General features: G+C 40.0%; 2 protein-coding genes across 8 annotated transcripts; both read right to left on the bottom strand.

The window, feature by feature from the left end:
• Positions 1-667: 667 nt before the first annotated feature.
• LOC6030862 lies at positions 668-21,354 on the bottom strand. Of its 6 annotated transcripts, none has more exons than XM_038263717.1 (17): positions 20,800-21,354; positions 8,122-8,771; positions 6,971-7,385; positions 6,764-6,906; positions 5,975-6,274; positions 5,792-5,902; positions 5,658-5,729; positions 4,793-5,512; positions 4,091-4,684; positions 3,853-4,031; positions 3,657-3,796; positions 3,151-3,387; positions 2,939-3,089; positions 2,609-2,881; positions 2,149-2,552; positions 1,598-1,723; positions 668-1,442 (listed from the first exon to the last, which is right to left on the bottom strand). In XM_038263717.1, the coding sequence occupies exons 2-17, from the start codon at positions 8,549-8,551 to the stop codon at positions 1,394-1,396; spliced, it is 4,344 nt and encodes a 1,447-aa protein (XP_038119645.1). In that variant the 5' UTR covers positions 8,552-8,771; positions 20,800-21,354; the 3' UTR covers positions 668-1,393. The 6 variants fall into 6 exon arrangements, with proteins under 6 accessions (XP_038119645.1, XP_038119647.1, XP_038119644.1 ...); XM_038263719.1 differs by having other exon boundaries at positions 2,149-2,528; positions 5,792-5,911; XM_038263716.1 differs by having other exon boundaries at positions 5,792-5,911.
• Positions 21,355-23,169: 1,815 nt separating this feature from the next.
• LOC119770043 (putative odorant receptor 92a) lies at positions 23,170-24,975 on the bottom strand. 2 transcript variants are annotated; one of them, XM_038264175.1, is made up of 6 exons: positions 24,850-24,975; positions 24,418-24,796; positions 24,043-24,362; positions 23,780-23,984; positions 23,573-23,728; positions 23,170-23,505 (listed from the first exon to the last, which is right to left on the bottom strand). In XM_038264175.1, the coding sequence occupies exons 1-6, from the start codon at positions 24,939-24,941 to the stop codon at positions 23,452-23,454; spliced, it is 1,206 nt and encodes a 401-aa protein (XP_038120103.1). In that variant the 5' UTR covers positions 24,942-24,975; the 3' UTR covers positions 23,170-23,451. The 2 variants fall into 2 exon arrangements, with proteins under 2 accessions (XP_038120103.1, XP_038120104.1); XM_038264176.1 differs by lacking the exons at positions 24,043-24,362; positions 24,850-24,975 and having other exon boundaries at positions 24,418-24,504.
• Between the last annotated feature and the right edge of the window lie 2,571 nt (positions 24,976-27,546).

Genomic DNA, 27,546 nt, shown 5'->3' on the forward strand with positions numbered 1-27,546 from the left:
TTCGAAAAAAAATGAAGAATTGAGAAGGTCTTTGAATTGAACTGAACTGAACTTGAACTGAATTGAAAATTAAGTCATGAAATGCATGGAACAATTGTAGATTGTTGACCAAAAATAAAGTTTACTGTTTGTTAAAATAAAGCACACTTATTAAATTTGACATTTCATCACCTACCTTGGGCTTCTCGAGTTCAGTACTATTTTTTATTGCAACAGCCGAAATTACATTGGTCACCGCCAGTAAAATGCACACTTTAGCCAACATTTTTGCACTACCCAACTGTTCTTCTCCAACACCTACTCCGAATACAGCTTCCTGAACCACCTGTGGATCTGATGAATTCTATTGGATAACTACCATTAATATTACAAAATCGGTGCATAAAGTAATGGTCCAGCTGCAAGACCATTGGCATACCAGTGAAAAAGTGCTGCCCAAAGACACGTTCCAATCGCGTGCTCGCGTCACAGGTAAATCATGAAACGTGCATTTTTTTTTGGTTGTGGGTGGCCAGTTGAGGTTGCACAGAAGAACACATAGAAATTTTGTAAACATGGATGTTGTTGATGTTTTCGTGCCAAAATTCATTTTTTCTTGTAACGGAGTATTGACCTACATTTTAAGTTTTGGGATTTCTGTTGTGTTGAAGTAAAATCAAACAATTTATTTTCAATTTGATGCATATTAAATTTATTTCATGAATATAATGTAATCACTCCTAAGGACGAGCTGCAAAGAGATACGAAACACCTGGAAAAGTCTGTGTGTTGGCTTCTCGAAGTGCTTCTCATTGACTGTTGCTTATGATTGTAAATCTAATTTAGTCTAATGATTCGTACATTATGGTCTCCTTAATACATACATCCTTTCTTAGTTAGATGTCCATACCTTACTTGTTACGTCAGCAGGGCTAGTTTACTTAAGTTATCACGAATAAATTAAGAAGAGATTCGACGACTATACAAATACCAAAAGTGAGAGCTAGAATTGTAGTTCTTTGGTATAAAGACTGTATGTGTTATGTATTTGACCGTACTCTAGAGTTCCTAGTCAAGTTTAAGTCTATTCACATTCATGTTCGAGGATTCAAAATGATGATCCTTGTCCAACCACAAAATCTGACCCTTTCCTATCAATAGCCATCACAGTACCTACAAGTATGAGCTCTTTACTAGTATTTATTGTTGTTTTTATTTTAAACTATTTTTCCTGTTTATTTGATTTTATTGTTTTGCTTAAAAATTTTAAACGTTTAACTATCATCAGAGACATCAGCGCTCATCAAATACATCTTAAAAGCTAGAGATTAGCTCATAGAATACTACAAATGCTTTCAACTAAAATCTATTTTCTCTCTGTTTCATGTTCACTTGGCTTACACAATCAAAATGTTCAAACATTGTTGGCATCGGATTGGTCGACAGCGATGCTGCGCAGCGATCTACAAAAAAGAGTGTTCAAAGTCGTTTATATTCTGCAATTATAAAAGCGGAAGGAGGGTTGGGTTTAGAATTTCGTACAAATTTACTACCAAAAGTTTTTTTTTATTTGAATGGATCAAAAGAGCAATAGAAGCAACGCTGCGCGTTTAATTACCTGGATCGTTCGAATAGCGAAGGGTCGGTATAGATGGGTTCACTCGGGTCGTCAAAGTCGTTTTTGGCGCCATTGTTCCGGGAAATAGGGTTCATCACCGGAATTTGGCACATCCGTGAAAGGTTGCTGTCGGTTGGAAAATTAGATAAAGCGTTTTTTTAATTTATTTTGATGACCAAAGAGTCTTCTGAAGAAAAACACACGAACGAACTGCTTTTTGTAATGAAGTGTCATACTAAGTTTCACCGTGAATTTTACTAATTTTAATGAATAAACTAGCTAAAATCATACAGAACACTAGAGAATGGACACTTGTTGTAAGATGTTCTATGTATCTTAATTTGTTTGATATCACCTTCATTCAGATTATGTAAAAAATGCCTCTAAAGGAATACCAAATCACATCGACTATGCTGGTATTCACGTTGAAATGCCTTACCATATTTCGGTGTGCATTTAATGACAAAACAACGTAAATCATGCTGAACACTAGTATATATACATTAGGAAACACATAATCTCTTCTATTTGGTGCAATTGGTGGAACTTACCCGGTGGCAAAGGTCTTCTGCAGTCCATTCCCGAACAACGACAGTCCAGGTGCTCGGATGTTTCCGTCGCCCCGTGACGAGGTGGAATTGGTTCTACCCGACGCATGGAACTGACTTCCGGTGACCTGGTGCAGCGCCGATGGACTGAAAGAGTTCACAGGCGAGGTTCGGTCCAGGGAACGATTTTTCAGAAACACCTTCCAGTAGCGTCGGTACGCCAAGCCCGATGCAAACGTGATACTGATCAGCAGGATCATGAGCAGGATAAGCGCACTCAACAGACCGTAATACTCCGAATGGGTCAGACAAACCGCTTCCTGGGGAGCGACCATCTTGCGCGCCACAGTATCCTGTTGCATTTCCTCGCGTGACTGGAAGACCTGCAGCGTGTGGAAGGTACGAGACTTTTAATTACTTTTTGAACTGCACTAAGGGTATCGCTCCTCTCTCTTTAGTTTACCTCAATCATCTCCCGGACTTGCTCCGGCATCTCGCTGGCGTTTGCCTCCAGATCTCCCACCTCGGCATCATCCTTATCTTTGGTAGCATTTTTGTTCGGTTTCGTCTCGTTAATGACCGTTCCGTTCACCACGGAGACCTCATCTTCATCGTCTATGTCACTTCCAATCAGAGGCTCAGCCGTTCCATCAAATTCGGTAGCATTCTCCTCGACCGACCTCTTCCGACGGCCAAATGAAGGCTCCGAGCGTCCGCTTGGTCCTGGACAGTAAGCCTGGAAACATATTATTTGTATAAGAAAGTCGACATCGTCATCATGCTCAATGCTCACCGGTTGACATCCGCCTCTACATGTGCGAACCGTTGCCTCAAACACCAAGAAGTTCGACTCGGGAATCTTAAACGCGTTGAATCTGGCCTCTAGTGCGTCACTTTCCCTTGATCGACCCAACTCGGGGAACACCAAACTATCAACCGGACATCTAAAAGCAATTTTCAACCGATTAGTTTTACATTACAAACATCACGGTCATCCCAACTCACCCGTAGTTATCGATCAGCTGTACGCTCCTACCGGAGTACGGATCTCGCGCGACCACGTTCGTAGCGAAAATGTCCGTCGCATGACTGTACCCGTCCTGGGACTCCAGTCGGAACGTCAGCGGATCACCCACCGCAATGGTAGTCGTTGGTCGGTTCTGATACAGGATCATCAAGCGCACCTTGTTGCTCATCGAGTTCTCCGCCGGAAGATACTCGATCGGTATCGGACTGCCAGATCTGTCGATGTCATTAAAACTACACTCAACCAGTGGGCAAACTGTTGTCCTTTGTCTCATATGATCTTGTACCAGTATTGTAGAATCCAACTGTTGGAGATGGATTCTACCTGGTCATGGTACAAGACTCAATAGTCAAAGGATGATCATCAGCTGTATGTTAGTAGCTATGCTACCATAACTAGTGTAAGGCTTCTAAAGGAATCGCATGCATTTTATTCTCCCAACTAACATGCAGTGTCTGCCCCCTGACCTCGTACCACTACTTACCCTGCTCCGATGTAGCCAGAAGTCACCACTGCTTCACCCGGTCCTCGGAACATACACGTCAGGTTGAATCGTTTGTCCCGGCCTGTCTGTACATTGTCCGAAAACTGCACCACGATTATGTTTGTCATTGTATCCCCGTACTGAAATTATTGTTAGGATCAAGTTACATTCTAACAGCAACTCATTCAGTACGCACCCGTTGAGTTCCACACTCCGGATAACCCTGTGGGCCGCTGATTCTTAAAACGTTCACCGTTCCACCGTTACCTCGGAAGAAGCAACGATCGTAGAACCCGTACGAGTATATTCTGCCAATGAATCCTTCCGGCGTACGCAAAGTAAACTCCATGCCATCCTCGTTACAAACCTGTCCAACTGAAAGCACCGAATGTTTGTTCATATTCAGTCATAATCACAATCCGTTTTCAACTTACCATCTAAACACTCATCGTGACCACCCGCTCTTCCAGAGGATCGCTCGTAATAGTCCGAGTTATCCTGCTCAAACATCTGGCTGCTTGGAATGTCCAAATCCCTCGAGTCTCGATCGCTCAACTCACAGTTACCATCGGTCTCATACGGAGCCGAGTCCCGATAGTTGAAACTGCGGCACATAAACTCCCTAGCCGAAACGCAGTACTGTTGGCACAATCCCAGCGACGCAGCATTCACCGACTGCCGGATGTACTGCTTTCGCATCTTACGCTTCGACGCCATCTGCTTGAAGCTGTCCGAACCATCGCAGCGCGTTTCGTACGGTCTTTGTGGTCCGAACCCACCGAATCCATCTCCGCCGCCGAGCGTGTTATCGTATCCCGAGCTGGAGGGGCCGTACGGGATCTCGAATGGGTAGGTCGGAGGTCCCTGCTCGTGCATTCCAGGACGCCGATATCCGCGATCCCGATCTGGGAAGGCAGGCAGTGGCATTGGCGGAACGCGACCAGCTCCCGAGGGTGGGTAGTACGGACCGTACCGGTCGTCTACGTATCCACGCTCCGGGCCGTAGGCCGGCATGTACGGATCGTAACCTATTGAGGAAATTGTTTATTTGAGTTGGGGCGTAAAGTGATCGAAGCGTGCACAAACAAATGGAAACAGATACATTAGTGAATGAAATTAATTGAACGAATGATTACCCGGACGGCGGTTCATGTACTTGTGGAATGGTGACACATTCGGTGATGTCGGATAGCGACCTTGTGCTGAAACGGGTTCCATTGGGTATCGAGTTTCGGGTGCTGGATAACGATTGTTATCGATCGGCATCAGTGGTGGTGGGTACCGGTCTGTGGTGTAGCCACCACGATTTGGGGGTGTTCTAGGAGGAGGAGGATATCCGGGTTGATAGTCGGGATAGGCTGGTGCAGGAGGGTAACGCGATCCTGACGTTGGTGCAGGATAGCGGGAATCTGGATGGTGGGGAGCACTCGGGTATGGACGTTGAGGATAGCGTGAGTCAGGTGTGGGTACTTGTGGTGGATAACGGTTGTCTGGTGGATAGCGATCTGCTGGGTACCGTTCGGGAGGGTAACGATTGTCTGGAGGGTACCGAGGATCGCTTGGGTAGCGATCCTGTGGGTATCGAGTGTCGGGAGTAGGAGGGAATCGTGGGTCAGTAGGATATCTGGAGTCTGGAGGTGGGTAACGCATAGGATGACCACCGGGATATACATCTGGTTCTCGATCCGGATACCGATCTGTAGGTCCGTAACGATCCCCCGGGAAGCGATTGTCGTATACCGGAGGATATCTACCATCGTAGTCCGAAGGGTACCGATCTGTGCTATGACCTTGGGGATATCGATCCGTTGGTCCGGGGTATCGGTCTGTTGGGAAACCACCCGGATACGGTTCACCTGGAAGTGTGACAAATGCAGGAGTGCTTAACATGATGAGCACGACTTTCGGTGCCTTTTGGTTCATTGTGTTACTTGTTGGACTAGTGTTATGTTTAGGACAAATGTTTGTTAGAACGAACAGGCTCATGTAACGATCACTTACCGATTCCGTAATCTGGTCGTGATCCTCCTGTGGGATACCTTCCAGGAATACCATCTGGAATACGATCACGATCTGCAATAAGGTTGTGATGGCATGAATAACAAATTTGTGTTCTTCTAAGATCTAAATCATACCTGGATAAGGAGGTCTCCAGTCGGTGGGATCGGGCCTGCCGTTGCTTCCGGGATCCGAGTCTCCACCTCCACCGCCTCCTCCACCACCTCCTGCGCCGCCACCTCCGCCGACTAAATGTGCTTTAGTGATTAAACGAAACAAAATATCTTATTGTAAGACTATGCCAACTACGAAATACTTACGCATTAAGTTCTCATAGTAATCATAGTCTGCATCGTAGATAATGCGCATTCCATCCCGTTGGTTGTATCGACTGAGACGGCACGTTCGAAAGCGATCGCTATACACTGCCGAGCGGCACTGGAAGCTGGTCTGCCGGAGGCACTCGTCCAGACACTCACTCAACGACCTGCCAGTAATTTCTGAATGGAACTCTCCACCTAATCTAGAGTTTCGATACCTCTGAAAGGCAGTATCCGGACGTCTGCCGCTAGCGAACAAATGCGATGTTACGGAATTGTCCGGATAGTCGGATCCGCGCTCTAGATTGCGACAACGGAAAGGTGAGTGACTAACTGGACCGATAACAAAACTCACAACAGTCTCATGGTACGCCCTCCCGGAACCCCCGGTGTGTCCGGAACTCACAAAAATCGTGTGCAAAAAGATGTGTGGAACAAACAACAACACAATCAACAACCGGTTAGGGAATCGTCAGAAGAGTGGAGAATCCATACTATTTGGTTGGGAATATGTGGCGCGAAGGATGTGCAAGCCAGGTGGGAGTGAGCCTCTGAGTCAAATAACGAGCTTCTCGGCTACGCTTTCGAATCCGTCTCGAACTCGCAACAATGGCTATTGGGAAATATCGTTAAAGGGCGAAACGAGTTCGTTCAATGCGTGATTTGAGTATGAGGCGTGATCTTCTGACGACCTGACGACCCGGGGTTCATTGATGGGGAGTGAACCTTACTATTGTTTCGATATTTGTAGCTTGAGGAAAGCAAAAGCAGGGTGCGAACGATACTCACGGTTATCCAGACAAACGAGATCGTAAAAGTGGTGAGTCGGACTAGAGCTAATGCTGAGATCATCTTTTTGGGAGACGGAATCCTCCTCCGAGAGTATGCACTGTTTCGTTTGATCGTCAAACTCGATCGAACGGCAGAAGTACCTGAACAAAGAAAAGGTTAGGAGGTTAGAAAATATTCAGTTGATTATCCACCGTAATTGCATACTTTTCCGCTCTCAAGCAAAGCGACTGACACTCTTCCAGCGTCATGTTGTTGAAAATCTCCACCTCGAACGGTCCACCGAGGCGTTTGTTCTCCTCCTTGACGTACACCACGAGCCCATCGCAGCGTCGTTCCGCGTTCAGGCATGTATTCTCCAGGTAGTCCGAGTTTGGATCGTCCTCCAGCAGTTCCGGATGGGTGCGGCGCGTGAAGCGACTCATCGAGCAGCTGCGGAGCGTTGAGTCGTAGTTCGCGGACCGGCACACGAACGAGAACTCGTTCAGGCACTTGTCCTCGCAGTCGGAACGGTTGGCGGCCGTCACCTCCTTGATGTCGGACACGGGCAGCTTGAGTTTCTTTCTGGGGTGGCGCTCGAACACGTACCGGCGGCTGGGACACTCACGGTCGGGTCTGCTCGCTAGAAAGGGGGATGGATTGCGTGACTAGAGCGATGGGGATGATTCATTTTGATACCGAATAACGGAGTCTGAGTCAACGAAGTCTGAACTTATCGATAATTAAAAGTCTGAGTCGAAGTCATAATCTTTGTTGATGGTTTCGAAATCTGAGTCTGTGAAGTCCAAGACAATGATTTTTAAAACTGGGCTGAGAAGTCGGATACGAAGCCGGAGTCGGTGGCATCAGGTACTTTGTCGGAATAGCCAAATTCTGAGAACCAGTAGGCGGAGTTGGAGTCAGAGTCGCAAAATTTTCAGAAGCTGAGGTGTAGCTGGTGTGAGCGATGGAGTCAGATACCTGACTCCGCAACCCTAGTTGAAAAACTGGAGTCGGAGTATTAAAAATCTTACAGTACTCTACAGCCCTGCAAAATACAGAATTGTAGTTGGACAAACCGGACTTCTTCAGCGGTCTAGTAAGCGGAAACATTTGAATCACAGTCGAACAGTTTGTAGAAGCAAAATCGCGAATTGTTAGAAGGAACTCGAAGTCGAGAACTAGAGTCAAATTTTGAGAAGATGAAGTCATTGTCGGAATCGAGCGTTGTAATTAAGCGGGTCAAGCGGTTTATGATGACCTCTGACTGAGAGGTGGGAGTCAAAAAATGAAGTCGTTCGTCTATGTCGATAGTCGAAAATCTAATCTATAGATCTTGTCCAATGTTTTTGATTTGGTCCAGGTCATTTTCAACTTACACGACAGGCAAACCTCCGTAAAGTGAACACTGTTCGGCACCAGCATCAGATTGCCAATTCCTTCCGGAGCGGCCTGCTCGCGAGTTAGGTAGCACGTGGACTCCTCGTACTCGGCGCTGCCGCTGAACGAAGCAATGCGACTTCCCGGCTGAAAGTCGAAGCTCGTGCAAGCCCGTCCCAGATTGGTGGACGCCGTACGGTCTCGCAGACAGAGATCCTGGCACTTTTCGAGCACCCGGAATGGAGGCGCCGAGTCCCGGACCACATCGTCATCGAAGCCCTGCAGCTGTTGGTTTGGCAGTCTTTCGTAGAGAACCCGGCCCTGGCCGTTGTTGCATGTTGTTTGACCTAACACTATCACTAACCTAGCTAGCAGTACGATTACGGTAAGGTCGGACACCCCCGGCAGTTGCTTTTGTTTTTTACGCATCGTATTTTTCCAAATTTGTGCACTCCTTAAGTTTTACGTATTTTCGGGCGCACTGTGAATAAAAACTTCATACTCTACTCTACTTTAACGGTACAGGCTTATCTCTTCCCCGAGGCAGCGCACACACTCTTCTACCGGGGTCGTTATCCAAAGTTCAAACAGTTTCCAACACTTTTCGACCGTTTCATCATCGCATGGGAGGAATCACCGCGTGAGCGACCTGGAAATGAAAGGGAAATAGACATAGATCGAAAAAAGATGAGTTAATAACGCCCATGGTATCACAGATTAGCCGCGGCGATTATGCTAGAGATCAATACAATTTCCTTCCTTCTGCGCTCCTAATGCAGTTTGGGAAGACAACAATTGTTGTTGTTCGGCATCGCCGATTTCCCCCCTAACTCACCGCATTTTTGTGGCGTAACACAATGAAAACCTATTAGCATGATCGATGGTGATCATCGCGGGTGCGCGATCAATTTTGGACTTGGCTGCAGACGCTCTGCCGCGTGAAGGGAAATATTATTACCCATCGCAGTGTGCGGTGTGATTATTATTAGGCAATAAAGTGTGAACTATGTAGTTTACGTGCGTGAGTAGCGGAAACCGACAGTGGGGTCGACCTGCTATAAAGTTAGTGGGGTGTAAAATTATTAACCTGTCACGTGCTGGCGTCACGTGGGCTGAATTAGAAACAAGTGTTCTGCATCATTAATCTTCATAGTGAATTTTATTGCATGACAATGTAGTATAGCATAAAATGAGAAGAAAACTTTTATCAATGCATCAACAACACACCGCAAAGAGCTCCTAAAGAATCCACTGAAATTCACGATGGCATACATTATTGAAGAAACGGCTATTATCCACTTTTGGAAAAATCGATATTTTTACTATAGATGGTAGAGGATGTTCCAACACATCGTTTAAAACTTGTTTATTCTTGGCTGCCGATACGAAAACCCACACGGCTAATTTGCCATTCCTCTTGGAATGCGATTTTCTCTGAATAGGGTAGAGGACCCAGAAATCGCCCACTTTATAGAGGCAATCTTGGAAATTTGATGAGAATTTGATGGCAAATTATGGTTTTTGGTTCTATTTGTTGTAGAACGTTGATAAACTATTTGATTTTAAGTTTCCACAAGGTTTTTATCATTTACGTGTTAATTTTTTATAAAATTTTGCGTTTTTATAAAGTGCTCTGAAGAGCCTATTTTCGCCCCCCTAAATCCAATTTTCGCCCACCCTTGGAACCAGTTTTCGCCCACGACAAAAATTAAGAAATCAAATGAAATTATGACTCAAAGCTAAGCAAATATGGTCTCCTATTGATACACAACATGTTCCCGAAGCTAAATTTCATTGATGTGCACATATTTTGTCGTACATATTATAAATTGAGGTTCAAAAATCCCAGGAGTTTTTTTCAGATATCCTGCTTATTTTGAGATTCTCTGTCTATTATAACTAAAACCAAAACATGTTCTCACTCTCTCTCAAAAATATGACTGAATCAAAATTTGTGATAGAACTCATGTGTCCCTGTTCACCCAAGAGGCACACAGTTACAATTAGCTCCATGTTGTTGTTGATTTTGTTAGGGAAGCTTTAGCCCTATGGGTCATTTGCTCCCGAATTGACTCAAAAAACATAAAACATCGAGTACCGTAAACTGGGGTGATTTTGATAGCCCGGGGTGACTTTGGTAGGTTTTTCAAATGCCCGTCAAATAAGTATCTAAACATTTTTGAGAATTTAGGGATAGCTTATTATTGAACATATATGCAAAAATGTGACTGTTACATTGAATGTATCAAAATTAGTGGCCAAATCAAATTTCTATCAATGTCACCCCGGGCTATCAAAGTCACCCCAGTTTACGGTACCTCTTAATAAAAATATTAAAGTATTGCGCAATTCTCACTAACTTGGACTTCGCACTAAATTATTGCTATCGATCGCACTATTGCGACTTGTCAAACTGGCTTGGGAAATTTTAATTTTCTCAAAAAATAATCAAAGCGAGCCGATGTTGCTCAACTGTCAATCGCAATTTTAAAGTGCAAATGTCCAGTTTGGTGGAAACTGCGACTGGAAATGTAAATAAACAACTGCTGGTTGCCTAGTTTTTGGAAATGTTGTTGTCAAAAGTGCGAGAGAAAAGTGCGGGCCAAATCCAAGTTACAGTGCAAGGATCAATACATGTGTAACTACTTCTCCATCCTCTGCTTAATTTGTTATCCTATGTACCAGTAAACTTTTACAACATTTGAACCAAAACCCCTTATGAATGAAAGTAATTAAAATGATTATTTAACCTTTACAATTAATCTAGAATGTTCCACATATATTTTCAAGCACATTTCGCTGCGATTAGATTCGTTTTTATGGTAAACGAAAACTGGTTCTAGTTAAAATCTTAAAACACAATACTAGATTTCGCCCTGGTCGAAAATTGGATCGCATGTTTTTTCATGAACCCAGAAATCGCCCACTTTATTTTATTGAAATAACCTTTGGTAAACGTTTAAAACAGGTAAATCACTAGATTTTCATGAAATTCAGACATACAGTGAACTAATGAATTATTCATTTACATCATTTTCGGACAAAATGAGTTGTTTTCCTCATTAACATTATTACCCGCTGTAGTCTAAATTGACAAAATATGGCGGCTGCAGTAAGGCTTTTTTGAAAAGCTTATAAAACTTAATAATCAATAGAAATTCATTAGGAAAGTTTCAATTAGTACTAGAAATGAATGAATATGTAAACCTGCATAATAAATTCAACCAAAAAACGGTATGAGTTTGCTAAATACAGATTAAATCCAGTAGGTGGGCGAAAACTGGAGCAGGGCGAAAACTGGGTCCTCTACCCTACTTGATTTGGCAAAATAGCCGAATCTGCAATCAATTAAAGGAAGCGGCGCTTGTTGTGTCTGTCGCTTTTGCATCTGTCGCCATCTTTTATTAAAAATACTCAGATAACGTTGAAGCATTCTAGAGGCCACATTCAGTAACTCCGTATTAGAATAATTCGGATGGCTCACTTTCTGTTACAATCCTACATTGATAATTACTAGTGCCATGTTGGTCGCCATCTTGAATTACATTTTTTTAGATCATATTGGTAAATTTCTGTAATCACATTCGAATTCAGCGTCATTGTATCATTTAATCGGTACCGGAAACCCAGAGTATCAAAAGAAGATATTTACCAGTTATTTGCAAATATTTGAATGCAATTCTTTTCAAATAGTTTTTTTTTGTGTTTTTTTTATGGTTGAAAATAGATCATAAACCATTCTGGAAACGTTTAACAAAGTTTAGTCCATCTGGAATTGGTCTCAGTGTACTATAAGAATGGTGGCTTTTTGATACAACTTTTTTGAGAATTTTAGATTCAAGATTTTTTTATAAAGAATACTTTTCGAATTATTGGCATGTTAGTCTCAAAGTTAAAATTTCCAATATATTTTTATAGTACGGTTAAGACTATTCCACTACGAGTTGATTATAGAGCTTTTGATTTCCCCGAGTTACAAAAAAAAAACAGGAAAAGGTAATTTTTCAAACAAATCAAAAATGATTGAAAATTGTTGATCTTGTTCCTGATAAATAGTTCGTAGCTAAATAGTATAGAAGGGCAACTTTAAAGGCAATTAAAAAATAAACAAAATAATGTGCGATACTTGCTGAAAAAAACATCTTAGATTTTTTTTTAAACTTTTGCCTTCCTCTCCTTACTGAGGAAAGGCTATGAAATCACTCGAAAAATGAACTTCTCAATAAGACCTCCTAGACCCATGTAAACCTATCGACTCAGAATCAAATTCTGAGCAAATGTCTGAGTGTGTGGTGGGATGTTGATCATTGTCACTCGATTATCTCGAGATTGGCTTAACCGATTTTGTCCGTTTTGGCCTCATTCGATCCGTCTTGGGGTCCCATCAGTCGCTTTTGACAATTATGCAGTTTAGTTAAGTACTTCAAAAGTTATGCTAAAAAACGATTTTGACTAAAATTCGGAAGATTGTAAAAGGGTTGTTTTTGTAAGAAAACCGAATGTTATACATCAGGCCTGCCCAACGTTCGGCCCGCGGGCCGGATCCGGCCCGTGAAGTCATTTCATCCGGCCCGCGACGGCTTTTTAAAATATTTAAAATATTAAGACTGTTCATGAAGTATTAAATAAATAAAATTATTGTCTGAATTAAAAAAAAGCTTGAGATCAAATTTTAACATATTATAAGAACATTCTTCATGTTTGAATTTAATTCTTATAATTTTTATATTGATATTTTTTAACTGAAAAAATTGTGCAGGAAAACAAAAATATCCATTTCGTAAAATTGTTAAATTTATGAAAAAACTTGGATTGTTGTTTAAAATTTACAAAAAGAGACTAAATGTTATTTCTTTCAGTTTTGACTGTGTTTACTTCAATTTGAAGTTTTTTTTCTATTTTCTTTTTTTTAAACAAGGCCGTTGGAAATATTTTTCAAAGTTCATGTCGCCCTCCCCCTTTAAAGTTGGCCTGAATAATCAGGGGGCAAAAATATTTTTTTTTCGGAAAACTTCAAAATTTCAATAAAAATTAAGGTTTAATCAACTGAAAACTAATTAAAATGCATTTGCCCGCGTTTATAATCATATTCAGCATGATTGAACTCCTTTGAAAACATTTTAAATTTTCATGAAATACCAATGTACAGTCCCATAAAACAAAATTTTTTCTGCGAAAAAAAAAATTTCGTCAATACCTCGATATTTTCAAAACTAATGATTGGAAAGCAACTGTACGCCTGCAAAATGAATTTTAAAACACTTTTTTCATCCAAATGTTGAAACCTAGGCTTGTAATTTCAATTTTTATATTTTTTATTTTTTTTTTCAAATATTAATTCCGGCCCGTCACTGCTAAAGAAAAATCAGACCTGGCCCGCAGGGCCAAAAGGTTGGGCACCCCTGTTATACATTTTCAGAAAGGTATTTGAAAGAACTTTTTAACGCGTCCAAAACATTGAAGATCTGACAACGCTATCAACTGTTATAAGCACTTAAGTGTTATTTATGCACTTTTTGGAAGCTGGATCTCAGATATGTTGATGAAAACGTTGTCCGGATGGTGCGACCTACCTTTGGATAGGTAATTAAAAGACCTTTTCAACGAGCACGAATTGGATTGGAAATCTGACTATCCTATCATAAGCACATAACGTCATGATTCGAAATCCGGACACTTAGTACCATATTATTTTCGTTATAGCTGGCAAAAAATCATGTAATAAGTTGGAAATGTAGAAATATCATCAGGATATAGTATAAATAGTCAGTTTTAAGGGAATGCATGCAAAATATGTCTTTTCTAACAATTTTTCATCAGAATTTGAAAATTAAAATGACTTGTTGTGCTTCGAATTCCGGACACTGTTAAAAGCTGATTCGAAATCCGGACACTTTTGCTTCGAATTCCGGACACTCGATTTTACTTATGAATAGCACAAATTTGGACTGAAATGTTAGTGAATGGCATTCTTTAGGTCTCAAATAAACTGTTAACATCAAAACAATTGATAGTTTATATAAAAAATGGCTAGAATTTAAGGAAATCAAAACCACTAATTTCTGCTTTGCCTTCCCGGTGCTTCGGACGCCTATGAAATATTTCCGTTGAAATGTTTCGCATTTTTGTTAAACTTATAATTTTATTTTATTTAATTGTTTCGGCATTAACTACAGCGTTCAAACAATCTTTAAATGAAAGTTGATGTTAGAATTCATCAAATAACACAGTTTTGACATTCATAATGCGCACTTATATCCAAATAATTGATAAAGCAAGTTGAAGTGTCCGGGTTTCGAAGCGTCCGGGAATTCGAATCATGACGTTAAGTGCCCTGCAATATGAAGATCTGACTACCCAATCTAGTGGTATGAATAATGAGTCAAGTTGATAAAAGACTGAAAAACACAACCCTTTTGTGTCTATTGTGGATTGCAATCTTTAAATGTGAGGAAGGCACCAACCACCTTAGGGTGGGTTAAGTAACGTTTTTTTTTTGTATCGAATTGGTTGGACATTAACAAACATGAATTCATGCCCCACATCTATGAAATTACTGTAAAAGTCTCCTTTATCTGTTTGAGCGTGATTAAGATCAACATTGACACACTCATACATTTTTTCTTTATTCAATTTGTCCTGAAAATCCAGCAACATATTGCCAGGATATAAATTTGAGCATTTAACAATGCTAAACTTAGAGTTTTTGATTAAAAGGCTATTTATTACCCAATATGTTCCAACAATTATTTTTTCAGTCCGCTGCCATATCACACCTTAAATGTTTTAACCTTTTTCGAATCAATCACATTGTAGAGAACAGTTACATATGTCCAACATATGTCCAATTTCGTAAAATAAAATGTGACTTTCTCGAACATTTCTGTATATTTGTAATTCCCTTTAACAAGATGAACACCACCTCAGATTATTGTTATAATGTTAATATTTTGTAAAAATACAAAAATAGCATCAAATTTTGATGAAATTCATGGAAATTGTTCTATCAAAATCATTAAAATAAATCACGTTTTATTCTACGAGAACGGGCATATATCTACTTATATTGAACCAAAACTGTTTTTTAAGGGAACTTGTTCTGACAAATAAATAAATCTGGTAAATTTGGCTTGGAGGCTTTTTATTGAAGGTCATATAAGGTATTCAGAGTCTCCCGAGGCATGTTCGTAAGAAATCTGATGGATCTATGAATCCTTCGATTTTCAGTGACTTTTCTGAAGAAATATCTTATATAATCGAAGAATAAAATCTTCAAAAGAAAAGTTGCTCTAGACCCCCGACGAAAAATTTCGATTAACCCCGCAAAATGTCGGAAAAGAGCCCTCTTTTGTAGTGAAAATATCAGAACTGTCAAATTTGTCACCTTTATGTTCTTGGAAAAATACAACGTGACGCATAAAATTGAATAAAAAAAAGTGAATAAAAGACAGCCTCAATGATGTTTTCCAAAAGCAAGTCTAACTAGTTTCAGTTCTTGAACCAAATAGTAAAACCGTAATATTTGATGCCGAACAAATAAGAAAAAGATTTTTCAGTTTTTAATTGTTCAGAAATTTATATTATCTAAAATAAACCTTGAATTGACTTGTTTAAGTTTTTTTTAGAGCTGAGAAAAAAATTAAAAACATGCTACTAAAATGTGTACCTGACATGGATTTGAAAAAAAGTTCAACAAATTTCTATAGCTAAAGTTATTTTTGAAAATCTATGCAAACATTAAAACAACTTTTCAATGAATTGAACAAAAACCCATCCTGAAAAACCAAATCCACCATTTTTGAAGGCTACATCAGGAATAAGCCACCGCCACCGCTAGTGGGATGATGGAAAGAAGAACCGGAACCAACTTCCGCTGATTTGAACTGCTGATTTGTTACGGTTGGTGATTCGCGCTCTCTCTCCCTCCCCCAAACACACATGGCGTGGCATTGCGTGGCGAGGGCCAAAGGGAAAATGAATGCGTGAAGGCTTTAAATAGAATATAATTATATCATTTGTGGCTGGACTGTACCACCTGAACCATACACAAACTCTGTACAGCGTACCATCATCATCATCAGCCTCAGCCAGCGAGCGAGCGAGCGTGATCTGTTGGTTCTGGGAGCCGTGGCACGTTTGGTCTCTTGTCGCGCTACTGAACTGTTCCGAGGGTGATGGGTGGGAGGTACGTGATTCGGTGAAGGAAAATTGGCCAGATTGAGGTCAGCCAGCAAAAGTGTCGACGCTTTTTCGGGGTTCTGAATCGCGGAACGTGGGATGGGGAGAGGAGGTCGAGGGGTCTTGCGACCACAAAACACCATAATCATCGGGCTTTATTTGTTCGTCACCACCAGCAATCGCGGACTTCATTTGAAATTCATTAGGTTTTTGTGTGCGGTTTACCAAAAATTTTCTCGAATGGAAAATTAAGTCGCTTTTTTGTGGTGGGTGTTGCGGAAATAATACACTGGTACGAGTCAATTGTGCTACGCGCTTTTTAATAACTTTATTGAAAATAAAATCGAGATTACTAGCGGAGGGGACAGAATGTTTAGATACCGTAAACTCGGAAGTGTCACTGTGGGAAAATTTTAGAACTTGATAGTGTTTGGTGGGGAGAGGGAGGGGTTTAAACTGATTAATTATTTCTGTGAACAAATTTTAATTTTTCTGCAGATTTTTTTTTCATTTTGATGGAAGCATATAATGCACAGAAGTTTTGCACGTCATGGTTTTCTATATTTTATCTTATCTAGAATCTGGTTCAAATATCTCAATCATACATAAAGGAAACTTTTATGTTTTTGCCTTTCTTTTTTTAATAATGTTATATCATTTTACGGAAAGTTTTGTACAGACTAAATGTGTATAATTGCAGGAAGAAAATACGAAAATAATACAACTCGCTATTTTTGAAGTTGTGTCAGTAAACGCTTCAGTTTCAACAAGATTTCAGAAATTTTGGCTCCCTGAACACGCTCTATTTGACAGAATTGAATTTGAGTGAACTATTTGCCAATAAATAAAATTGTTGTTACAGTACAGCACATCCATTCGAGCAGTTTTTGCTTTTTCTACAATGTATTCCTTATGGGAGAACTGTCATTTCTACCACTCGAATCCGGTGCTCCATTCTAAGAACATTGTGATGGATTAATGGAACACCCGATTCGAGTGATAAAATGACAGTTCCCCTTAAGGAATACAATGTAGAAAAATCAAAAACTGTTCGAATGGAAGGGCTCCATTCTAAGAACATATCAACGTCGTCGTGCTATCTTGTCGCATCCGCCATTTTGGCGTTCTGAAAAAAAGCGCGTTTTTATGTTGGACCTTGAATAAACAAAAACGAAAGCACGCAATGTAAACAATGGAAAACACGTTTTGTTTGGCTGACCATTATGTGCATTGTCCCGAAGTTTGGTTGAAGTTGGTTGCTGGAGTCCTGAGTTATAGTTACAAATGTTTACGGTAGTCTAACTTGTACGTGTGTCAAACGCGTTCTGACCTGAAATCCCTTTGGCCAGTTGTTGCACTTACATTTATTTTTTAGGGAGTGACAAGATAGCACGACAAGATTGAAACTACTTTCATTTGTAAAGTGACAAAAATGCACGGATTTTTTCGGATTCCGTCGATTTTTTCTGGATTGAAACCAAATTTTAGGGATCTGTAAACGTCAAAAGGTGACGCATTGTGAGCTGCACAAAATGGCGTTCTTAACTCAATCCCAAGTAGCATTGGGCAACATGATAAAATTGACTAAGTCTAGTTTTTGTTTTGTTTTGCTGTAGAAACATAAAAATGACATATTAGCAACAATACGTTGCAATGTTGCAAGCCTTTCGAATTGAAAACAACTTTGCAACAATCCATTTCGTTTTGTAATCGAAACATATTGAAAACTTATTGGTTCCATTGTTGCAACATGTGACTTAGCCCAATTTGTCAAAATAAACACTTAATATTACACACTGCATGTACATTTTTTGCAAAAACAAAAAAAAGCAGCAACCGACGGGAATCAAACCCAGCACCAACAGTGAGGACTGGCGCCTTAGCCCACTCGACCATCACACCGATGAAACGCTATAAGGATAAACGCATATATGAGCTTGACATTTCGGTCAGATAGGTTTCCCATACTGATGGGCTACATATTTTAGGGTGTAAAATTACATAAAATTGCATAGGGACCATCCACAAACCACGTGGACACTTTTTCGGGAATCTCAACCCCCCCCCCCCCTCGTGGACAATTGTCCATACAAAAAAACTTTTATATGGAGCGTGGACAATTACCATACCCCCCAAAGTGTCCACGTGGTTTATGGATGGTCCCATAAAATAATGCAATATTTATTTTACACCCCGGCCTATTACACGCAGCTGGATTACTACTTTTTTAGCTGTGCGACAGGGGGGCACTTTAGTTTTTTGTTTAAAAAGATTTTTTTTTGTTTCGCGCAAATTAAACGACAACATAATGTCGTAACAAAGTTGAAACAAGCGGCTAAATGTTGCCAACACAAAATTTTCGTGCGAGTGTTCAATCTATGTTGTGATAGCACATTTTGAGTGTTACGAAATAGTTGCATTGGGAATAAGGCCCAAAATGCATGTACGACAAGTTAGCACGACGGCGACGATGTGGTGGATTGTCCACGCTCCATACAAAACAGAATTTGTTTATCCATTGGCTGGGAGGGACAAAAATCGCTCAATTTATTTTTTGGGTGTGCAAAACGAACTGAACTATTTTTTTATACCTACAACGTTGCCAAAGACACCAAATCGATCGGAAAATCTGTCAAGGTACAGATTTTTAAGTATTTTATTAGCCTTTATGTACGAACAAACAATGCAAAATGACTTCTTTGGTCATAGAAAAAGTACGAAACACAAGCTTGTAGAAGTAAGAAACACAAAAAAAAATCTAAAGAACGGAGCACCCGCAGTCGAGCAGTTTTTGACAGTTCGCTCCATAAGAAATACATTGTAGAAAAAAGCAAAAACTGCTCGAATGGAAATGCTCCACTGCTCATTGTTGGGAGAATTCGAGCCAAACATTTCATTAGGGCACAAAACCAAAAACCGCGATTCGAGAAAATCGCTTGCAAAAAGTGCACAACTTGTTTCAATTCCTATTTAAAAAAGAAGCTTGACTGATGGTATTTTTACTTATGATACGACAAAACACATCATTTTCCTCAGCTCTGCTTGAATGCTTTTTAATTTATGTTGATTTTCGCAATAAAACTCATTATTTAAAAAAATCTCGTTATTAGGCCCTTTTAGCTTTCCAACTGCTGTGCATAATGGGCCCTTTCTAAATGCAATTTCGAAGAGAATTGAAAGGGCACTAAAGTGCTGTCATCCGATTGTTGTGTTGAATGATGTTTATGGGACCTTTTGTTCAGTTAGAAATAATGAGGAATTCAGCGAACATTATGTTAATTGGTGAAGTTTTGTGATCGAATGGTGAGAATAAGGCATGTGAAACATAAAAATTCTTCAAATGTGTACTGAACAGCATCCGCGGGACCGTATTAAATATTGTGTTTCGGCGAAGTTTTTCTGCAGAAATCTTTGGTGAGACGTAAACCAAACGTTGTTTTGAAGTGAATTAGTGTTAAGAATGATGAAAAGTTCACTTTTAACGTAGAAAGTTCCTCAACTACGAAAAACTAACGAAAAAGAAAAGGGCACAATTGAACTTTTTTCTGGTTCGGAGTGAACATTCTTATGGGCCCTTTTGAGTTTTTGATTTTTTCAATAGGAAATTGTTTGTTATCAATCTGATTCTTGGAGGGCATGTAGGGAGTGTACTAATGAATGGAATAGTGGAATAATCCCGAATGTTTACTTTTTGGTTTTGTGCCCTAATGAAATGTTTGGCTCGAATTGCTCAATGGAGCACCCGCAGTCGAGCAGATGTTGACAGTTCGCTCCATAAGAAATACATTGTAGAAAAATCAAAAACTGCTCGAATGGAAGTGCTCCATTGATATGCTCCTTTAATTTAGGACTTTGATTAAAAATTTCGAGTTTCCTCAAAGTTTCATAACATTTTTGACCTTCAAGTAGTATTTATTAAAAGAAAACTTTGAACTCTGTATAAAATACGTGATCTAACTTGTGTTATGTGCCTTTGACGAAATTTTGAAGAACATAATTTTCTGGGAGCAACTTTGACCGTGTTAACTAATATCTCATGTATTTTAAGATAGAAAAAGTATACAGTATTTTAGTTTTCAGCTGCACTTTGAAAGCTATTGGTTTGATTAAATATCAAAAATGTAGAGAAAGTCAACAAATCAAAAAAAATTAAAACAAAAATAATAATTAAGAAAATTTGTCAAAAAAGTTATTAGAATAGAACGAATGCTGTCAGAAAAAACTGAAAAAAAATAAATAAACATACAAAAACAATTCAGCTTAAAACAAGAGAATTCATGTTTTTTTGTAGAATTAAAGTTGATCGTAATTAGCTTCTCAACATGGGATAAATGAAATAAATAACTCAGGTGTTTTTTTAAACCCCTGGCTCAAGGTGAAATAATATTCATCCGAGAAATAATATTCATCCGACAACAAAAATCCTCGGGCACCAAACTAAGTTGGATTTAGAGAGAAAAAAAATATAATAATGATCAAAAATGAAATTTGATACTTACACAAATGTTCGTCAGTTTTTTCACCAAAGTAGCCTGCCGTATTATCCTGTAGGCTTCTTTCGCAAAATTTCACAGACACCTTCTACTACTTTGCCAATCCAAACGATTTCTGCCCGTTTTTGGACAATTTCTTAACTTTTCTTGCTTCACACACCAAATTTCACTAAACCCACCGAATCTTCTTGCAGTGTGCCGTATTTCATCACTTGTTTTCATAATGTATCATCATTTTTCGACAGCACATCCCGGAAGATCGTGTTAACGCGCAATCACATTCTCTTCCGGCGCACACTCCACAATTTCAGAGACACTTTATCCGTTTCGACGCTGGACGGATTTCGCAAAATCCGTTTGGACAAACTTCCTGGTGCACGATGTTACAAAATTTATGCAAATTGGTTCAAGGGTTGTGCAACGACGATTCTACCCGTACCAACTCGGACTGACCACTGGAAGGGGATTCTCTTCTCCGGTTCTTCTCGGCGGATCGTTCGGGACAACCTGAACCTGTTGGTCTGTCCGCTTGGAGTTCTCGTGAAATACTGAGTTCCAAAAATGACAATATTCTGCCTATAATGCGTTTTTCCATATTAATTATATGTCGAAGTGAAAGAGCTTGATCTCTCTTGTCATGTTGGATCAACATGGGGCCATTTTTTGCTGTTATTGCTGGCTCATTCTTGCATGTGTAACAAAATGTGGCATCGTTTGTGTTGGTCAGTCAGCCGCCGCCAACGCGTTCTTGTTCCGATTTTCCCCTAAAACATAGCAGGCGATGATGTATGCGTGCCTGTGTTTGCCAAAAGTGGAGAGGGAAATTCTACCCACGGTTTGCTGCGATCGCGGTATTGTGACGGGTTGCTTTGGTATGAACGAGGGGAAGTCATGCGAGCGCTTGAACCTGGGGAGCTTTCATCGATCAGCGCGCCTACTAATCGCCGTTTGCGTCGGTTAATTTTATTTGAAAAGCGGAAGTTCTATTGTCGTCCACATCCGGAGAGTTTTTCATCTTCGTGCATACAAGCAGAGTGTGCAGAACACACTCATATAGGTGGTTTTGAGGGAAAACCAAATACAGAATGTTGGGGTTCATATCACGTGATGCCATAAGTTTGAGCAGAATGTGCCCCAATTGCCCTTGCCAGTGGATTAAATTCACAGCAAAAAAAGTGAACCGCATCGTGTGACGCAGGTGAAAGAACGCGCAAACACGGCTGACGGTGGACAACAATTTAAATAACTTTGGGTCGATGAATTTTTTAAATAACTCGTGCATTGTCTGAGTGTGGGTTCGTCGCCCATAGGCCGGCCAAAGCTCCGCTCCCGTGAGCACCGAAGCCAATGATCTTTTTTCTTTCAGTGTGAAGCCAACTATCGTACACACGTTAAAATTTGACGCCAATGTCGAACATCATTGAACACATCATATTGTTGATGGAGGAACAAATTGGACTGCTTTTGAACACTTTTGGTGGCCACAATTGTTCCCATTTTTGGTTCCGATTTGAGCCGAACAATGTGATGAAATTTGGGACGAGGTTGGGCTGCCCAATGAAATGCACTTAAAGGGAGCTTTCTGATTGTTTGCTATCTTGTTATCGGGCGATCAAGAATTTTTGTGTTCTCAATTTTTGTTTTAGAAACTGATAGGCCAAGCCCTGAACCATGAAAAAAATCCTTTAGTAAATGGTTTGTGAAACAGATATCATGTTCAAAATAGATAATAAACTATCTCTGGAAGATTATTACCTAAAGAGATATAGTAGTCTACTCCACAAGTTGCAAAAGAAGATTTTTGAAAGCATGAGTCGTACATATATCCAACGAGGTTTACCGAGTTGGATAAATAAAACGAGTGCTGAAAAAATCATTCATTGCAAACAATTTCTTTTGCAATTCCGAAATGGATTTTTTTAGTCAAAAGTCCATCTCCTTAGTCAATTCAACGTTCAAATCAAAATGATATTGAAAAGTAGGACTATTTGGCCGTTGTATTGAAAAATATTGTTTTTGCAATTCCGTCGTGAAACTACTTACTTTTCCTGTCATTCTTGAACGACGAAATAGCCTACTTTTCTGTACCAAAAATAACAGAATCGAATAGCAACACTTTTCAACACTTGTTTCGAAAAGTTACACTTTTCAACATTTTTTTGATTTAAACGATTTATTGACAAAATACATGAAAATTTGACTTAAAATTTCGCTTAATGAGTGTTTTCGGATTTGCAAAAAATGTTGTATGGAACTCGTTGCAAAACTTGATTTTTTCAGCACTCTTCGTATTTATTCAACTCGGTGAACCTCGTTGGATAAATGTACGACAATGACTGGAAAGTATATCGTTTCACAATGGGGTTACAAAAAAACTTTTTTCCTGTAAGTTGCATTTATACTGTGGTTTATTTCATGTTTGAAAAAGTTGATAATTTTTAGGAAATGATCTAAATTGGAATTTTTGTTTGTCAGATAAAATATTAATGTCAGCTTGAATACTGTTGTAAAGAAATCTAACAAAAAAATGTCGGAAAGTAAATACAACATGTTGTAGAACACGAAACAAACATTTAAATCATTGCAAATGTTAATCCACTCATTTTGTGCAAGTAACTTTCATTTTAACATCATTTCGAACATAGAATAAATCTGCATTCAATCACTTATGGTTCTGAAAAGTGTGAAAAAGGAATATGAACGACTCAAAACCTGTAAAATGAAAAACAGAAACTTATTATCAGCTAATTTTAAAAGTATCACCATATGTATGTCATACCGAAATGAATGTTTCATATGAAATCGGGAAATAGTTGTACACAATGAATCGGAATGGTTTTTGAGCGCGCATCATAACAAACTTGTAATCCTTCTTGATACTATTGTTTCCAACGATCCAGTTTGAACTGATCAGAGCGTTATTAATTTCAGTTGACTGTAAACGAGAAAATTTAAACAAATGAAAAACATTTTTTCTGGATTTTACCATGTGTGAAACTCGGTTTCCGTAATAGCACCAGTAAAGGATTTGAATAAGCACCGAAACGGCAAACATAGCGAATTTTAAAAACAACAAAGGATCATGTGTTGTTAGAGTGGCCTCAAAAGCCGTTAGGCAAATCATAGCCAAACTGCATATGAGCTGAGCCAGAAGCATCGGCTGGTAGAGAGCATTTGCCCGATGTCCAAATCTGAAAGTAAAAATATTAAATCGCAAGATTTTTTTTTTCAAATTGCACAATTGTGTACAGTATAAGCTCTTGATGTCTCTTTACTAATTTAAATAGGTCACACTTAATTTTGTCACTGTTACTTTTGCGTTCAAGAGAGTCGTTTTCAGGTGAATCAACTAATCCACTTCCAATTCGTTGGAAATCAATACAGAGTACGTGGAAATGTAGGGTCATCTGGCTCATTACTTGTCCTCCGATTCCATCGAAAAATACAATTCCTTCGATTAGGAAAATGCTCATAACAAATTGAAAGATTGTAACAGCAATGATTCGCTGATCTGTATCTAATTCTATTGGATATATAGCTCTGAGCGGTATGGTAGAGTCAAACAATGCCTGAAGTAAATTTAGATTAAATCTAGAAAACACAAGATGTAACCCTTACACTTACATGCCCATTTAGGCTCACAACTGTCGCAAGTCCCAGGAAAATGGTCCCAATAATCAGCACGTACTCCTCAATGTGATATTTTCGTTGCAGTTTTCGAATCGTTTCATCGCGTTGATTATTTTGCTCACTGTAACGCTTCAACTGTTCGAAAATTTGCTCAAACTGAACGCTGTAGTAGTTGTGATAGAATTTCTTATACATAACCAGTGCGACGCCAGAAACTACGCACATGTCATCGCCAAAAAGAATAATGTCATTGTAAACCACGCACAAATCCCACATCAGGGTGCACACGTGAAATATCATCGCACAATTCAACGCTTGTAAATATGTCCAATATCTTCTGGTTTGCTGCTGATGTTGCCACTGCCCTAGGAAACTATATAAGAAACTGTTATTTTTTTTTAGTAATTAAACCAAGATAAAACTAACGTTAACATTTTCAGCGAATAGGAAATGCAAATTGTGTCCGGATATTCCAAGCCCTTGAAAATGCGTTTCATCCGATCGAAATGTGGCCTCATTGTTGCTACCTCGTTATAACTTCTAAGCAGATACAAGTGACGATTTACGAGAAACATTTAAGTAAAGCAGTATTTATATGCAGCTTCTACTGATGGGACATAGTCAGGATAATTGTTTTGGCATTTTGTGCAACTGAACTACAATTTAGATAATAACAAGGATAGTGCAACTATAGGTTAGATAATTTACTATTCCTTTTGAAACAAAGAGAGCATTACTTACGGTTTTGTAATAGTTTATTGAAGAAGAACTGAAATAGTCCAAATTGATGAATGCTAGAAAACATCTCTGCTACTAATTAGTTGGAGTGATTGTTTCCTAGACCTTTGAAAGTAATGTTTTTTGTTATGAACCAGTTTTGAAATGAGTATAAAAACAAAAAAAATGCAACTTGTTACTACAATTTTGTTTTTTTTTTAAATTTTTTTTTGTTTTTTAACTAAAAACTAAAAACTAAAAACTAAAGAATCTATGACATTTCCCCGAAACCCACATTCCCGAAAAGACATTTCCCCGAATGCCACATCTCCGAAAAGACACTTTCCCGAAATGTCATATACCCGAAAATCATTTCCCCGAACAATTAATTTCCCCGAATAGCCACTGTTGAGTCGCGGGGGGATGTCGAACCGGGCACCGGTTCCGTGAGCGGAGTGGCGAAATAAAACTCCCATTTTCCACTCGCTACAGAACTGCAAATATTTATTATCTTAATTAATTACATTTACAGTTCACAACATTCTAAAATAACTTACAATTTCGGTGTTTTATCACAGCTGACCTGTCCAGCTGCGCCCGTGCTCCCGCTAACTCAATTTTAATTGTTCTTTTTGACTTCTTAGCGACAGCACGGGCACCACATAAACAATAACAATCACTGACACTACGAAACACAGGGGGTTGCTTCAGCGCCGTACGAGGGACGCGCTCCGTCGCAACACTCCCCCCCGTGAAACTACTGCTTCGCCGATGCCGGAGTTTTACGCCTCGTCATCGCGGAGCGTCCCGATGATGCATCGCTGGCTCTGCTGCTGCTGACGACGTCTGCAACGTGAAGTGGATGAGCGCGTTTTGTCCAAAGTTTGTCTTTTGACCTCCGTCTCCCACCCGTGCCCGACCTCTTTAGGCTCGATTTATGGGCCACGGGTGGTCACATCGTCGCAACCTCCTTTGGACTTCTCTGCCTCACCGACTCCATTTTGTCGCACTTTTTCAGCCGCCATTGCACCAACTCCAAACGGTAGGTCACCGGGAACCTCTCCGGACGAAGATACGTCCTGCCACTTTCGCCGCGCCAGTTCCAGCCTACGGCCGTGGGCTCAGGATCCCGGACTTCGGCACGACGTGTCGAAATTTTCTGTAGTGTTGAGTCGCGGGGGGATGTCGAACCGGGCACCGGTTCCGTGAGCGGAGTGGCGAAATAAAACTCCCATTTTCCACTCGCTACAGAACTGCAAATATTTATTATCTTAATTAATTACATTTACAGTTCACAACATTCTAAAATAACTTACAATTTCGGTGTTTTATCACAGCTGACCTGTCCAGCTGCGCCCGTGCTCCCGCTAACTCAATTTTAATTGTTCTTTTTTTGACTTCTTAGCGACAGCACGGGCACCACATAAACAATAACAATCACTGACACTACGAAACACAGGGGGTTGCTTCAGCGCCGTACGAGGGACGCGCTCCGTCGCAACAGCCACATTCCCGAATGGCGACTTCCCTTAAAAACCATTTTCCTGAATGGCCACTTCCCCTAATTTTCCACATCCCCGAAAATCATTTTCCCGAATGACATTTTCCCGAATGACCATATCCCCGAACGCCACTTCCCCGAACCCGGTCAGGCGGGTATGCCCGTTGCCCAGAACCGCGCGCGCGGTTCTGGACAACGGGCATACCCGCCTGACCGGGTTCGGGGATGTGGCGATCAATGAAGTATCATGTCCACAATTGAACGTTCAAAAAATTCCGAGTTTTTTACGAGCGTTTTATTCCAGCTTCACTTAAATTTTGAATATGTTCCTGGTTTGTGGAGTTAAATGTTTCGAATTCCGGATTCTGAGATTTAGTTACTAAAAAATCCTTTCAAAAAGAACTGACTCCACCGAATCCAACAAAAACTCCGACTATGACAAATGATGTAGAGAAGGAGAACATCTTGAGCCGAGTACATATTTCTAATGAACAAATCTAAATAGCTGCGTGCCGCTCAATACATTTGCCTATTTTTCTCATTTCGTCGCAGTCGAGCTAACTTGTCGTACGTCGATTTTGGGCCAAATTGAATTAAGAACGCCATTTTGTGTAGCTCACAATGCCTCATTTTTTGACCTACATACCCAAAATTCGATTTCAATTCTGAGATATTCAATATAAACCGAAAAATGTCGTCACGTGTTAACTTGACACACTCTGAAAATTGCTGTAAGTGCGACAATAGGCCAAAGAGGTTTCAGATCAGAATACGTTTGTCAAACACATACATGCCCGACTACCGTGAACGTTCGTAATTATAACTCGGGACCTCAGCAACCAAATTCAAACAAATTTCAGGACAATGCACAGAATGGTCAACCAAATAAAACGTGATTGTTATTG

This window comes from Culex quinquefasciatus, chromosome 3 (genome assembly GCF_015732765.1).
Source record: "Culex quinquefasciatus strain JHB chromosome 3, VPISU_Cqui_1.0_pri_paternal, whole genome shotgun sequence".
In the NCBI taxonomy this organism is placed as follows: Eukaryota; Metazoa; Arthropoda; class Insecta; order Diptera; family Culicidae; genus Culex; species Culex quinquefasciatus.

Coding starts and splice junctions, on each gene's coding strand:
- LOC119770043 (XM_038264175.1), bottom strand. CDS start 24,941: ATGAGGCCACATTTCGATCGGATGAAACGCATTTTCAAGGGCTTGGAA. Junction 24,797..24,849: donor TATTCGCTGAAAATGTTAAC/GTTAGTTTTATC, acceptor TTTCTTATATAG/TTTCCTAGGGCAGTGGCAAC. Junction 23,985..24,042: donor AGACATCAAGAGCTTATACT/GTACACAATTGT, acceptor TTTTACTTTCAG/ATTTGGACATCGGGCAAATG.
- LOC6030862 (XM_038263716.1), bottom strand. CDS start 8,551: ATGCGTAAAAAACAAAAGCAACTGCCGGGGGTGTCCGACCTTACCGTA. Junction 4,032..4,090: donor TCACGATGAGTGTTTAGATG/GTAAGTTGAAAA, acceptor CGGTGCTTTCAG/TTGGACAGGTTTGTAACGAG. Junction 1,443..1,597: donor TCGCTATTCGAACGATCCAG/GTAATTAAACGC, acceptor TCTTTTTTGTAG/ATCGCTGCGCAGCATCGCTG.